At 39.2% G+C, this 13,922-nt stretch overlaps 1 protein-coding gene across 3 annotated transcripts in view; it reads right to left on the reverse strand.

Annotated features, from left to right (window-relative positions):
- The window catches only part of RUFY3 (RUN and FYVE domain containing 3), a gene marked incomplete at both ends in the record, with an annotated part of 68,004 nt that overhangs the window by 38,468 nt on the left and 15,614 nt on the right, over positions 1-13,922 (reverse strand). Inside the window, one exon of one of the 3 annotated variants that reach the window (XM_080697644.1) lies at positions 10,846-10,899. The exons of the other annotated variants lie outside the window; for them this stretch is intronic. Coding sequence (XP_080553770.1) covers positions 10,846-10,899 — 54 coding nt within the window. The remainder of the gene's footprint in view (positions 1-10,845; positions 10,900-13,922) is intronic. 3 annotated transcript variants of the gene reach the window in all.

Genomic DNA, 13,922 nt, shown 5'->3' on the forward strand with positions numbered 1-13,922 from the left:
TGAAACCCAGAGACATTCTACCTCTGAGCTACACCTCCAGCCCTATTCATTATTCTTTATTTTGAAACAGGGTCTCACTGAGTTGCGGAGGGCCTAAGCAGCTGAGGTTGTCTGTGAACCGTGATCCTCCTGTCTGTCTCCCAAAGGCTGGGATTACAAGCATGTGCCACCACGCCTGGCTTTAAGTATTCTTTTTAGTCACTGAAGCAGGCTCATGACAGCTAAATGGCCCAAGGTCAAATAGTGCATAAGTGGCAGTATTTGGACATGGAGTGTGTGTATGTGTGTAGCACTAGGGATTGAACCCAGGGGCACTCTACCTCCAAACTATACCCCAAGACCTTTTTTATTTTTTGTACTGAAACAGTGTCTCACTAGGTTGCTGAGGCTGGTCTCAAACTGAGGTCCTCCTGTTTCAGCCTCCTAAATACTGGGATTACAGGCATAGGCCACCACACTTGGCTTGACTTGAATTTGACATGAAAGCTGACATTATTTCCATTGTGCCATGTATAGTTACATTGATAGGTTTTCAAATCAAAGTTCTTTCAAGAGCATGTGACTGTTGTATTTTTCCATATAAGAACATTTTAATAAACATTAGTCATGGGACTTATTTAGTTAGTGGTGGTAACAAAAATGAGGACAAAGTCACATAACTAGGAGTGATGATGAAGTGTACACTTCTGAAAACCAATCATTTAGCCAATACCTACTGCATCTCTTTAGAGTGAGTAACTAATGTTCATACAGCAAAACCTTGAAATGTTTTAGGAGTAACAGAAGGAAAAGTAAGGTATAGGTAACATTATACTAGTATTTAGTATGTTACATTGCACCCAGTTCCTGGTAAAGTGGAAATAATTTATTTGAAGCACTATAGTAGTTATTCTGTACTGCTTATTTGACAGATCAAAGCTTTTCTTATATAAGAAAAAAACACAGTTGACACTCAAGAGACTTTACCAGGATACCTAAGAGCTTTAATATAAGATTAAAACAACAAACTAATAGATATAGAAAGGAGCGCTTACTCTATATTGGGAATCACTAGCGATCAATAATTCCTAAGTCAGTCTACTTTGAACTTTTGCTGTCATTGGCTTTTAGTATAAAAATGGGCATAAAATGAATTGTCTTTGATTATGAAAGAACTAAAACTTAAAGTTCTAAAAAATTTCTCATAGTAAAACATCACACTAGTTTTACTGATTTATGAGAGCTTTTATAATTCCTCATTTATTAAAATTAACAGAATCTTAGAACCTTTAGATTGTCCATATAACTTTATCCATATCTATTTGTTCTCTTTAATGCTATTTAAAATATCATATGTAATTCTATTCAATAGAAATAAAGAGGAAGTTTACTTAAAAAACATTAGCTCTGGGTTGAAGTCTGTTAAAGGAGAATTAAGAAAATCGAATCAATAATCTATTTATCCTCCTTGCTACCTTTTCTTCTAACAGTCTAATCAGATACGAACTTTACTGAAATTAGGCCTTATTTGAAAGACCATATCCACCCACTTCTCTTAATATTTGAAATCAATCATCTGTTTGTGCAAATTGAACAATTATGTCACTTTAGGCACAGAATCTTATATTTTGAGGCCTCAATTTCCATATCAGTAGGATGAAAAGGTAGGCCTCATTTAGTAATTGTGTGTGTGTGTGTGTGTGTGTGTGTGTGTGTGTGTGTGTGTTTTATTGGGAATTGAACCCAGTGGTGATGGAATTCTACCTCAGAGCTACATACCCAGACCAATTTTATTTCTTTTTTGGAAACAGGGTCTCTCTAGGTTGTTGAGAAGTTCACTAAATTGCTGAAGCTGTTGTTAAACTGCTATTCTGCAGTCTCAGCTTCCCAAGTACTAGGATTACATGGATGCACCACCATGCTTGGCTTTTAGTAATTCTTTTATTCCATGAAAACCACATACTCATATTGTTAACACTGGCACATCGCAACAGTGTCTCCTAAGGGAAGAGGATATCAATTATCCTTGGACTACAGAGAAACAGCATGCTGTTTGGAAAACCAACAAATGATTCTGATACCAAATAAACTAGATCCTTGCTTCTCTGTGTGTGGTCCTGGAACATCAGCACTACATCACCAGGAAAGAACACTGTGATAAATGGGAGACTTTAGGCCCCAGTGGTACTAGGGAATCAGGTTCTGTACTTTCACCAGGAAGTGAAACTCCCATGCAACCTGTATGTGCACTGAAGTTTGAGAAGCTCAGACCTAGACGATTCCATTTCACAGCTGGCTTCATCAAGGGAATATAATAAGTACAATAGAAAGCTTGAGGAGAGAAACAGCTTAGAGAAGTATACAGTGAAAAATACTGCTCAGGAAAGTCAGTGAAATCCAAACCCGTTTCGTGAACAAGATCAGCAACACTGACATTTAGCCAAAGTGACCAATGGAAAAACAGAGAAGATTGAAACTGCTAAAATAATCAAGAATGAAAGACAGAATATTAATATTCATCTTAGAAAAACAACAATAAAGGAATATAATGGGCACAGGTACATCAACATATTAGCTAACAGATGAAATAGATAATTTCTCAGAAAGATACACACTACCCAAACTGACTGAAACAAAATAGAAAATCTAAGCGAGTGCAGTGGTGCACGCTTGTAATCCTAGTATTTAGGAGGCTGAGACAGGAGTATTGCAGGTTTATAGCTAGCCTCAGCTACTTACATGAGGCCCTACACAACTTAGACTCTGTTTCAAAATAAAGAATAAAAAATAGGGCTGGGGGTGTAGCTCAGAGGTAAATCTGAATAGAACTAAATATATAAACATACTAAATTATTAATAAAAAATAATCCAGCTGGGCACAGTGGTACACACTTATAATACCATAACTCAGGCAGTCGAGGTAGGAGGATAGCAAATTCAAAGCCAGCCTGGGAAACTTAGCAAGACCTTGTTTCCAAATAAAAAGTAAAAAGGGCTGGGACCAGTTGTGGTGGTGCACGCCTGTAATCCCAATACTTGTGAGGCTGAAACAGTAGGATAGCAGGTTGTGGCCAGCCTCAGCAATGCAGCAAGACCCTGTTGCAAAAAAAAAAAAAAAAAAAAAAAAATCAGGAATAATTTGTCTTAAGTCCCCAGGATATTGTACACTAATGCTCCAAATGAGATAACCCCAAAAGTAATATGGATAAAAGCATGATCTCAGTATATTTATTGTAGGGCCTGAGGCAGACCTTATGCTGTGAAATAACAGAAAACAGGGAGGAAATTATTCCAAATGGTGGAAACAGGTGAATGTAGTGAGGAGGAGAAAATGAGAAGCAGGGAGTTCTGACTAGAGAGAAATGAAAAAAAAAAAAATACAGCTAGGGTAGAGTCAGACAAAGGGTTCTCTAAAAGTAGGCTTGTGTAGTCATGAAGCAGATTAAAGTTCTACTTGGTATGATTAATTTGAGAGAATTATACAAAATGAACTGGGGTAAGTGGATCAAAATGGTCTATTATGAGGACCTGTAGTAGTTAAAAGGGTTGAATTGAGGAATCTCTGTTAAGGAAATGAAGAAATAAAAATAATAACCCAAGCTTTGCCTTAAGACTGAAACAGTATGCTGAAAATGAAAATAAAAGTCTGAGTAATTGATTTGGTGGGAGTGGTCAAAATAACCTTGTTTTTGGATACAGTAAGGGATATTTATGTGGAAGAAATCTCAACATATTTGTTGTCACATAGTTATAAATGAAAATTCAAGTTTGGAGTTGAAGAATCATGCATAGGGATAATAGAGGCAATTATAAGAAAGAGTTTTCACCAGAGTAGATAGTTTGAAGAAAATTAAAAAGACGTAGGATGCCAGGAGTGGTGGTGCTTGTAGTCCCAGTACTTGGGAGGCTGAGGCAAGAGGATTGCAGGTTTGAGGACAGCCTCAGAAACTTTAGCAAGACCATGTTTAAAAAAAGGGGGAGTGCTTTGGGTATAGATTGAAGGTTGAATGCCCTGAGCTGAATCCTTAGTACCAAAAATAAATAAATAGATAAATAAATAAATAAAAAGGATATTCAGTTAGTGGTTCATAGTTCAACTTTTTTTTTTTTTTTTTTTTTTTTTGGTACTGGGGGTGGAACCCAAGGGCTTTTTTATTCCCAGGCTATACTCCCAGACCTATTTTATATTTTATTTGGAAACAGGGTCTCACTAAGTTGCTGAGAGCCTCACTAAGTAGCTGAAGCTGGCTTCGAACCTGTGCAATCCTCCTGTCTCAGCCTCCCAAGCGCTGGGATTACAAGTGTGAGCCACCACACCCAGCTGGTTCAATTTTTAAGGTGTGCTAATCACAGAGTAGAAACAGTCATTACATTTCAGGAAAAGTTCTTTGGCTAGAGCTCAAATGTAGACAGTATATATTAAGAAGCAGTACCAGGTACTAGAGTGTCTTTTAAGATAAAGGTCACAATCTTTTAGTGGGTCATATAATCAATTTATTGTGTGTCCCATGTGGTTGGGCTATGTGCTGTTTCATGAAACTTTTTTTAGATTTATACAAATAAATGATGTATATACTGAGTACTGATGAAAAGATATTTTTAGCTATGTGTAGTGGTGCACACCTTTAATCCCAGTACTTGGGAGGCTGAGACAGGAGGATCACAGGTTCCAGGCCAGCAATTAGCAAGACTCTGTTTAAAAATAAAAAATATAAATAAAAAGGGCTTGGGTTTAACTCAGAGATACAATGCTATTAAAAAGGCCTGGAACCGGGAGTGGTGGTGCACGCTTGTAATCCCCGCGCTTGGGAGGCAGAGACAGGAAGATCACGCAGATTCGAAGCCAGCTGTGCTGGTTTAAGAGACCCTGTTTCCAAATAAAAACATGTAAAGTAGGTCTGGGAGTGTAGCTCGGAGGTAGAAGGGCTTCCAGGAACCCCAGTACCACCAAAAAAAAAAAAAAAAAAAGGCTGGAAGCCGGGAGTGGTGGCACATGCTAGTAATCCCAGCATTCGGGAGGCTGAGACAGGAGGAGGATGGTGGTTCGTGGACAGCCTCAGCTACTTAGTGAGGCCCTCTGCAACTTAGGGAGACCCTGTTTCAAAATAAAGAATAAAAAATAGGGGCAGGAGGTGTAGCTTGGAGGTTGAATGCCCCTGGGTTTCATCCCTGCAAAAAAAATAAAAAGGGGCTGGAGTTATGGGTGTGCTGGTGCATGATGCTTGCAATCCCAGTACTTAGGAGACTGAGTCAGGAGGATCCGGGTCTGTGGCCAGCTTCAGCTACTTGGTAAGGCTCTCTGCAACTTAGTGAGACCCTTTTTCAAAATAAAGAATAAAAAAATCAGGCTGGGGGTGTAGCTTGGAGGTAGGATGACCCTGGGTTCCATCCCCAGCACCACACACACACACACACACACACACACACACACACGGACAGGGGTTTAACTCAGAGGTACAATGCTATTTGGTTCAATCCCCAGCACCAAAAAAACCCCCAATACTTTACAGTAGTTTTTCAGTCAATTAAGTTTAAAGGACTGTAGTATATTGATAAGGAGCATAACTTTAAAGCCAGTCTGTGGGAGTTTGACTATACCCCAACTTTTCCCCAGCAGTGTGCCTTAGGAACTTTCTTCCTTCCTTTCCTACCTTCTTTTATTTTGTCTATTATTACAATCACTTTTTTTCCCTTGTGGAACAGGGATGGAACCCAGGACCTCATGCATGCTAGGCAAGCATTCTACCACTGAGCTACATCCCCAGCCATATTGTTACACTTTTTAAATTAAGATAACTAAAGATTCATGTGAGCTGGGTGTGGTGGTGTACTCCTGTAATCCCAGTACTTGGGATGCTGAGACATCCCAAGTTCGAGGATAACCTCAGCAAGTAGTGAGACTCTCATTAACCCAGTGAGACCCTGTTGCAAAATAAAAAATAGAACTGTGGATGTAGTTTGGAGGTAAAATGACCCTAGGTTCAATTCCTAGTAACACACACACACACACACACAGATTCACATGAAGTTGCAAAGAATACAGACACTACCTAGTTCTATAAAAGTCACGCCTTGTAAAAGTATGCAGTACATTTTCACAGCCAGGATACTGACACTGAATTACAGTCAAGACACAAAACATTACATCACCACAAGGATCAAAGGATCAATATTGGCCTTTTATAGACACACTTATTTCTCTCATGCCCCTGACCCCATCTTTAATCCATGGCAACCACTAATCTGTTCTTTGTTTCTATAGTTTTATCACTTTAAGGGTGTTAAATAAATGCAACCATAAAGCATGTAACCTTTTAAATTGACTATTTGAAAACTCAGCATGATTCTCTGGAGATTCATCAAGTTGTTTCATCTATCAGTAGTTTGCTCTTTTTTATTGCTGAGTTTGTTCTACTGGGAAAGCTTCTTAACTCTTGTCGGCTTACTTTTCTCATCTATAAAATGATGATAGGGTGTTTGTTTGTTTGTTTGTTTGTTTTTACAGTACTGGGGATGGAACTGAGGAACATTCTATGTCTGAGCTACACCCCTAGCCCTATTTTTTATTCTTTCTTTTGAAACTGAGTCTCACTGAGTTGCAGAGGGCCTCACTAAGTAGCTGAGGCTGTCCGCGAACTGCGATCCTCTGGTCTCAGTCTCCCAAATGCCGGGATTACAAGCGTGCACCACCACGCCCAGCTCTTGTTAAGCATTTAGAAATGCTTGGGACATACTAAGAACAAAAATGCCTATTATAATTATTTGTTACTCTATAAAGAGAACAAATTTACTTATTAAATGACCAAGTGGAACCTTCATTGAATAATTATGTGAGATAGCTAAGAAAATCTCTTATACATGTTTTCCATCTGTTTTTCAACATGGTGAACACCAAGTCTATACATAAAACAAATGTCAGCTGGGTGTGGTGATGCACACTGTCATCCCAGTACTGGGGAGGCTGAGACAGGAGGATTGCAGGTTTGTAGACAGCCTCAGCTACATAGTGAGGCCCTCTGCAACTTAGTGAGACCCTGTTTCAAAATAAAGAATAAAAATAGGTCTGGGGGTGTAGCTAAGAGGTAGAATGGTTCTGGGTTCGTTCTCTAGTACTGGAGGCGGGGAGAGGAAATGTCAAAGAAACAGCAATCTCAGGTACTATTTTACATAGGTATGTTATTCCCCAAATCCCAGTATTATCCTATTTCAACCCTCAGAGAGATAGTCCTGTAGCCAACTACAAAATCTGTTAAAGGGCTTCTGAGTATAGATAGAACTCAATATTTATTGAGAAATAAGAAGTAGTAAACTATGCTTTTTTGTGTGTGGTACTGGAAATCAAAACCAGGGGCATTCTACCTCCAAGCTACATCCCCAGCCCTATTTTTTTTTATTATTTTGAAATAGGGTCTCACTAAATGTAGAGGGCCTCTCTAAGTAGCTGAGGCTGGCCACAAACGGCAATCCTCCTAACTCCGCTTCCCAAATGCTGAGATTACAAGCGTGCGCCACCATGCCCGGCTAACTATGTTCTTTTTATTATTTAATATTTGGAGACAGGTATGGTGGTATATGTCTATTATCTAATTTCCTCAAGTACTTGGGATTCTGAGACAAGTATTGCAAGTTGAAGGCCAGCTTCAACAACTTGTGAGACCCTTTTTCAAAAAAAGGGAGGGATGGAGGTACAGCTTAGTGGTAAAGGGCACCCCCAGTACTGCCAAAAAAAACAAAACACACCCTTTTTATTTTCCTAATGAGTTACAAAACTCTTTTAGACAAAAATTACTCACACCAAATGGTATATAATGTAAGTAGAAAGCTGGGCGTGATGACACACGCTTGTAATCTCAGTACTTGAGAGGCTGAGCCAGGAGGATTGCGGGCTCTCAACAGCCTCAGCTACTTAGTGAGGCCCTCTGCAACGTAGACTTCGTTTCAAAATAAAGAATAAAAAACAGGGATTGGGGATGTAGCTCAGAGGTAGAATGTCTCAATATAGATGTAGAATACAACTCTGTACTAAGCAGACCCTTTACATTCTACTAGACACAAGTTAAAAACACACAAAATGTAAAACCAATCACTATAACAAACAATTGGCTATAAAAAGCTTCAGTATTGCTGAGATGTAAAAACAAAGACACAGACTGGGGGTGAAGCTCAATGGATAAGCATGCTCTTGGTAGGTGTGAGGCCTTATTTGTAATCCCCAGTATCAAAACAAAACAAGCCAGGTGTGGTGGCACAAGCTTGTAATCCCAATACGTGGAAGGGTGAGACAAAAGGACCACAAGGCCAGCTTGGGTAACACAGCGAGACCCTATCTAAAATATACAAATAAAGAGGCCAAACTGTTATGCCACATCCATAATAATAGATGAGAAATAGAATTGAAACTGCTCAATACTGAAGATCTTCTAATATAGTAAAATTTTAGCATTTCACAAAATTGTGATTAATTCCATGAGACAAAATAATTAGAAAATATTAAAAAGAATAAAATGAGTAAAGGTTAACAAGTACAGCCATTTCCTTCTTCTCGTTTTGAATTAAACAACAGTTGCATTCCAGAAGGACTTTTCTACAAAAGCCTTGAACAACATTATCATATAACATCTGACGGGTAATCTACTAAGATCATCAAGGTGCCAATGATTCACATCTCTGGGTATTTTGTGTGCTATACTGTTAAAGTTTCATTTTTTTTCCCTCTTTGGTGTTTCATCTGTAATAACCATCCATAAAATCTCCAGCAAAACCAAAATGAAATAGAAGAGGCTGACTCTTCGACGAGGCCTGCTTCTTACATTAGTTCTCTGTAGTAAAGAAATGGAAATTTGCCCGTGTTAAAAGTGAGGCGGAATAAGAACTGAAAAAAGGCACAAATCTTTTGTTTGCTCATTTTGAGACAGAGTCTCTATGTTTCCCGGCTAGTGATGAACTCAGGAGATCAAGTGATCCTCTTGCCTCAGTCTCCAGAGTTGTTGGGACCACTGACCACTGCTGAGCAAGAAGAACGCAGATGTTATGTAGCATTTTTCTGTAGTATCTCGCCTATTAAAGCCTTATACCTGATGGTACTGAGAGATAACAACAATAACAGTAATAGCAGTAATTAAGATAACAAATACTACTCACTAAATGAGTCAACATTTTTATTTCTCATCTATGAATTTATTCATTACCTAAATAATAGTGTTTTTCTTTTCATTGAATTATATGTAAACAGTTCTATTAAAAGTATAATCAAATATGGCATAAAAATAGTTTGACTCTAGGAAAAGAAATGAAACTTAGGACCATAATTTACTCACTCAAAGGAAAATATTGACTAAGATACTATTGGGCATCACTGGGAAGAGAAAACTGCCCTGGTTTTGTTCTGAGTGAGCAGATCTGCTGAAGACAGTACTGTCTCGGATAAGGATATCAAGAAGTTTAAGACAATCTCTGCTCTCATGAAGTTGACATTTTAACTAGAGGGATAAATATTAAGAATTAGAGAACAAATAAAAAGCCTTAACCTCTGAGTTCTGCAGGAGATAAGTGACTGGAGAAATGAATGAAGGCAAAAAACAGCCAAAACGTGATTAGTGGGGCATCTATCAGAGGCAAGGTGGGAAGGTGGAGGGAGGAAGTGCTCTGGGGGGTGAGTGGAAGGCCTGTCTGGGCGGAGCAGTGGTGTGTGTGCTAGAGAAGTAGGCACTGAAGCTTGGAGATAACTTTAGAAGCTTGGGCAAAGTGAAAGGATGTACAATGAGCAGAAACTCAAAATGTCCGCCCCCTTTTCCTTTCGGATTAAACCCAGGGCCATTCTATCTCCAAGCTATCTCCCTAACCCTTTTTATTTTTTATTTTGAAACAGGGTCTCACTAAGTAACTAAGGGTCTTGCTAAGTTGCTGAGGCTGGCCTCAAACCTGTGATCTTCCTGCCTTAGACTCCCAAGTACTGGGTCTACAGTTGTGTGCCACCACATCCGACTTCAATTTTTCTGTTTTTAGTATAAAATGTGTACACCACATTAGTTAGGTGTCACGTTTATAGAAGAAATAGTTATTGGTTTTGGGAAATGGTCATATATTAGCATTTAAATGCCACTTTTCAAAATAATTCCACTAGAAAAGAAATATGTGATAAAGCTGAAAGCGTTTAATACTATGGAAATCTACAAATCAGAACAACATTCCAGATCAAACGCTTTATTCTTGGAATCTGATTTTAACTGCTATAAAAGTCAGAGATATATCTATAGATCTATAATATTTATAGATCTATATATTACAGATATATTGATATATACACTTTGTGTGTGTGTGTGTGTGTGTGTGTGTGTGTGTGTGTGTGTAGTGCTGGGGATGGAACCCAGAGGCTTTCTACCTTCTGGCTACACTCTCAGGCCTATTTCCTATTTTATTTGGAAACAGGGTCTCACTAAGTTGCTGAGAGCCTAAGTAGCTGGGGCTGGCTTTGAACCTGTGCGATCCTCCTGTCTCAACCTCCCAAATACTGGGATTACAAGCTTACGCCACCATGCCCAGCCTTACATTTTTATATGTGAATACATAAGACAAAATTTGTACTTTTCCAACAAACAAATGAAAATAAGCCATAGAAAAACTTAATGTCATCTTGAAATATTGTTTCTTTTAAAATGTTATTTAACAAATATCCTAAAGGAAGGAGCAGTGTAAATAGACATCAATGCTATTTTACTTGGAACCACAAGCATAGAGATTTCTCAGTTCTTGCCATGAGAAATAAAACCTAAATCTGATACTACTTGTTATGGAAAACAACTAAAAGGTGGTTAGAAAATAAAAAAAAGGAAAAAAAAAGCTGAAAGATGTTGGTGTGGCACGCACCTTCTGTATCATCGCGCATTTGCTCCACCAAATCTGTCAAATCCTCCCAAGAGTCTTTGCAAACGGCAAAAAGAAAGGAAAAGAAAGATAAAATGTCATGCAAGCCAAGAAAGAAAAGTGCTATTAAAAACAAGCTTTCCAAAAGGACAACTGAAAGGGGAGTTCCCAGGATTCTTTCTGTTTAACACAGATTAACAGTGAAAAGGGCTGGGAATACAACCTACTAAGCAGATATCAGTTATGATTACTAAGTGTCTTTCAAAGCTAAGATTAGTTATTCCAAAGTTTCTAGTAAAAAGAAATAAAGATGCATATCCCATAAAATAGAGACCTCTTTTTGAACACCAAATTAGACTCTTTAAATTCTAAGTGTACACAACATTAACATCATTCAACATTTATTTTGATCACGTCAGTGAGGCTGGAAAAACATGTCCAGATTTTTTTAGACTCAAACAAGTGACTTTTCCCAAATAATTAACCAAAAAAAAAAATCTAAACACTGCCCATGTCCTTTCCTAAAACAAAAATACAGGATGCTACTTTGAAGATATACAAAATAAATCACTTAAAATTTGATAAATCCAGATGTTTATTCAGCATACAGAACTAGCAGGATCTGAGGCGGCACCACATAATCCACACAGTCATATTTCTGCAGGAAATAACTGAATACTCAGGTTACACAGGATGAAAAATATAAACTAGCCTCAAGAAAATCAAGACCTTTTTTTCACCAAACAAATTCAGGCAAGTATAGGAATTTTGTATCTGTATATATAGAACACTTAGAGAATGTCTTTCACATGAAAAGCATATAATTGCCAGTTATTGTAATTTTGTAGTAAACTGTTGCTAAAAAACATTTTAAGTAGATCTATTTGCATATGTTGCTTTCAGGTATATTTCTTTGACAATATAATAGGCCACCATCTGTGTTATATAAGAACACAGGTTCATAAGAATACACCTTTACCATGAGCATTACCTGCCCCACAGACTTGCTATGTAGATATTCCATTTCATTCTTTAAGTAGAAACCATTCTTGTCATCTAACAAAATAAGCCTAACTGTACTAAAGCAAAACATAAAAACCCTCCAAGATTTGCACAGAAAAAGATCCGAAAAGTCGTACTTGGTGGTACTGGGGATGGAACCCAGGAGCCTTCTACCTCCGGGCTACACTTCCAGACCTTTTTTTTTTTTTAATATATTTTATTTGGAAACAGGGTCTCTTAAGCCAGCTGAGGCTGGCTTCGAAACTGCACGATCCTCCTGTCTCAGCCTCCCAAGTGCGGGGATTACAAGCATGTGCCACCATGCCTGGTACAACCCTTTTTATTTTGAAAAAGAGTCTCACTAAGTTGCTGAGGCTGGCCTTACATCTGTGATCTTCTTGTCTCAGCCTCTCAAGAAGTGGAATTATAGGCATGCACCACTACTCCAGGCAAAGATAATACTTTTTACCTTAAACATGTTTTTCCAGGTCTGAAGAACTGTATTAGCCAGGTGTGGTGGTGCACATTGTAATCCCAATTATAGCAGGCTGAAGCAGGAGGATCACAAGTTCAAGGCCAGCTGGGGAAACTAAGTGAGAGCCTATCACTATCTCAAAATAGCTCAGTAACAGCATGCTTGCCTAGCATGTGCAAGGCTCTGGGTTCAATCCCCAATAATGCACAACACACACACACACACACACACACACACACACACACTCACACCATTTAATCATAATAAAGCATATTCACAAATCACAGAGAGGAGCAAGCTAAAGATCTGAAGGCCTGCCACTTGATACCATAGACAGGTCTGCATTAAAATTTTACTGGAGATAGTCCATAAATTAGTATTGTACAAATCAGAATAGTGCCAGATGTGTAATATAAATGTTAAAGCCCATGTAAAAGGGAGTTTCCAAAGTTACTTTGGCTAAGCTGGAGCAGAGTTCCCAATCAAAACACTGACTGACAAGGAAAGGGGTGTTCCCACGGCTTGTGGAGTGCCATGGACAAAACACAGCAACCACCTCTGCTCCAAACACCTCGATTAAATGGTTAAAAAGGGAGGGCTTAGCAATTCAGTAATCTTATTTTTTAGTTGCATATGAACAAAGATTTTTTTAAAAAAATTCTCATATCCAGAGATAAGAGATAAGGCTGGAATCACAAATAGGCTCTGAATTAAAACATGGCTTATGACAGAGGAGACACACGCGCCCGAGGACGCGGCAGCAGCGCCATACTGCCGGCGGCAGCGGCGAACTCAGCGGACGGCTACAGCAAGCCGAGGTGAGCCGATGCGGAACAGCCAGGCGGGATCTTTCGGCGCAGACAGCATTTAAAGCTCCCAGTGGCTGAGCTCAGCACACGCTGCAGGGATTCAGAGTGGAAATCAAAACCAGAGAAGAAAAAATACGCCAGCCTCATGGCCGAGGGCGTGGCAGAGGCGCCATATTGCCACCGGCGGCGGCAGCAGCAGTGAATTCACCGAGTCCAGTACAGCTACATCTACGTACTCAAGAACAGTGAGTCAAATTGCGGGCCACAGAGGAGAAATCCCAGTATTGTGCCTCCTGGGACTTGACCCAGTGAGGGAGTGGTGGTGGCAGAGATATCACACCATAGGAGAGCGTGCAACCTGGCACCCCCCATAGTTTAAAGCAGCCTCTATCGACTCCCTGGGTCGGAGACTCTGTGATACAACCCAGTAAAGGAGTAGTAGGGTCTGAGATAATACAGACTCGAGATCCAGAGCACCTTAAGTGAAGCCATAGTGACCCAAGGGAAGAACCCAGAGAAGGCACAAACCTCCGAAATCATGGGAAAGAGGAATAATACTGGAGCAATGAATGCCCACAACCCCACAACATCAGAACCCGATAAAACAGAAAATCAGAGATTTCTAGAAGATCAAATCAGGAAAATAACTGTAGAAATAATAGAGGTGCTTCGAAAAGAACTCAGAGAGAGCCAAAAAGAGATAAAGGATGCAATTAATGAAGTAAAGGCCTCAATTCAAAGCACAAACAACCGATTAGACCACATGGAGAACAGAATCTCGCTCTTAGAAGATG

This window comes from Muscardinus avellanarius (assembly GCF_963383645.1).
Source record: "Muscardinus avellanarius genome assembly, chromosome: 6".
Classification (NCBI taxonomy): domain Eukaryota; kingdom Metazoa; phylum Chordata; class Mammalia; order Rodentia; family Gliridae; genus Muscardinus; species Muscardinus avellanarius.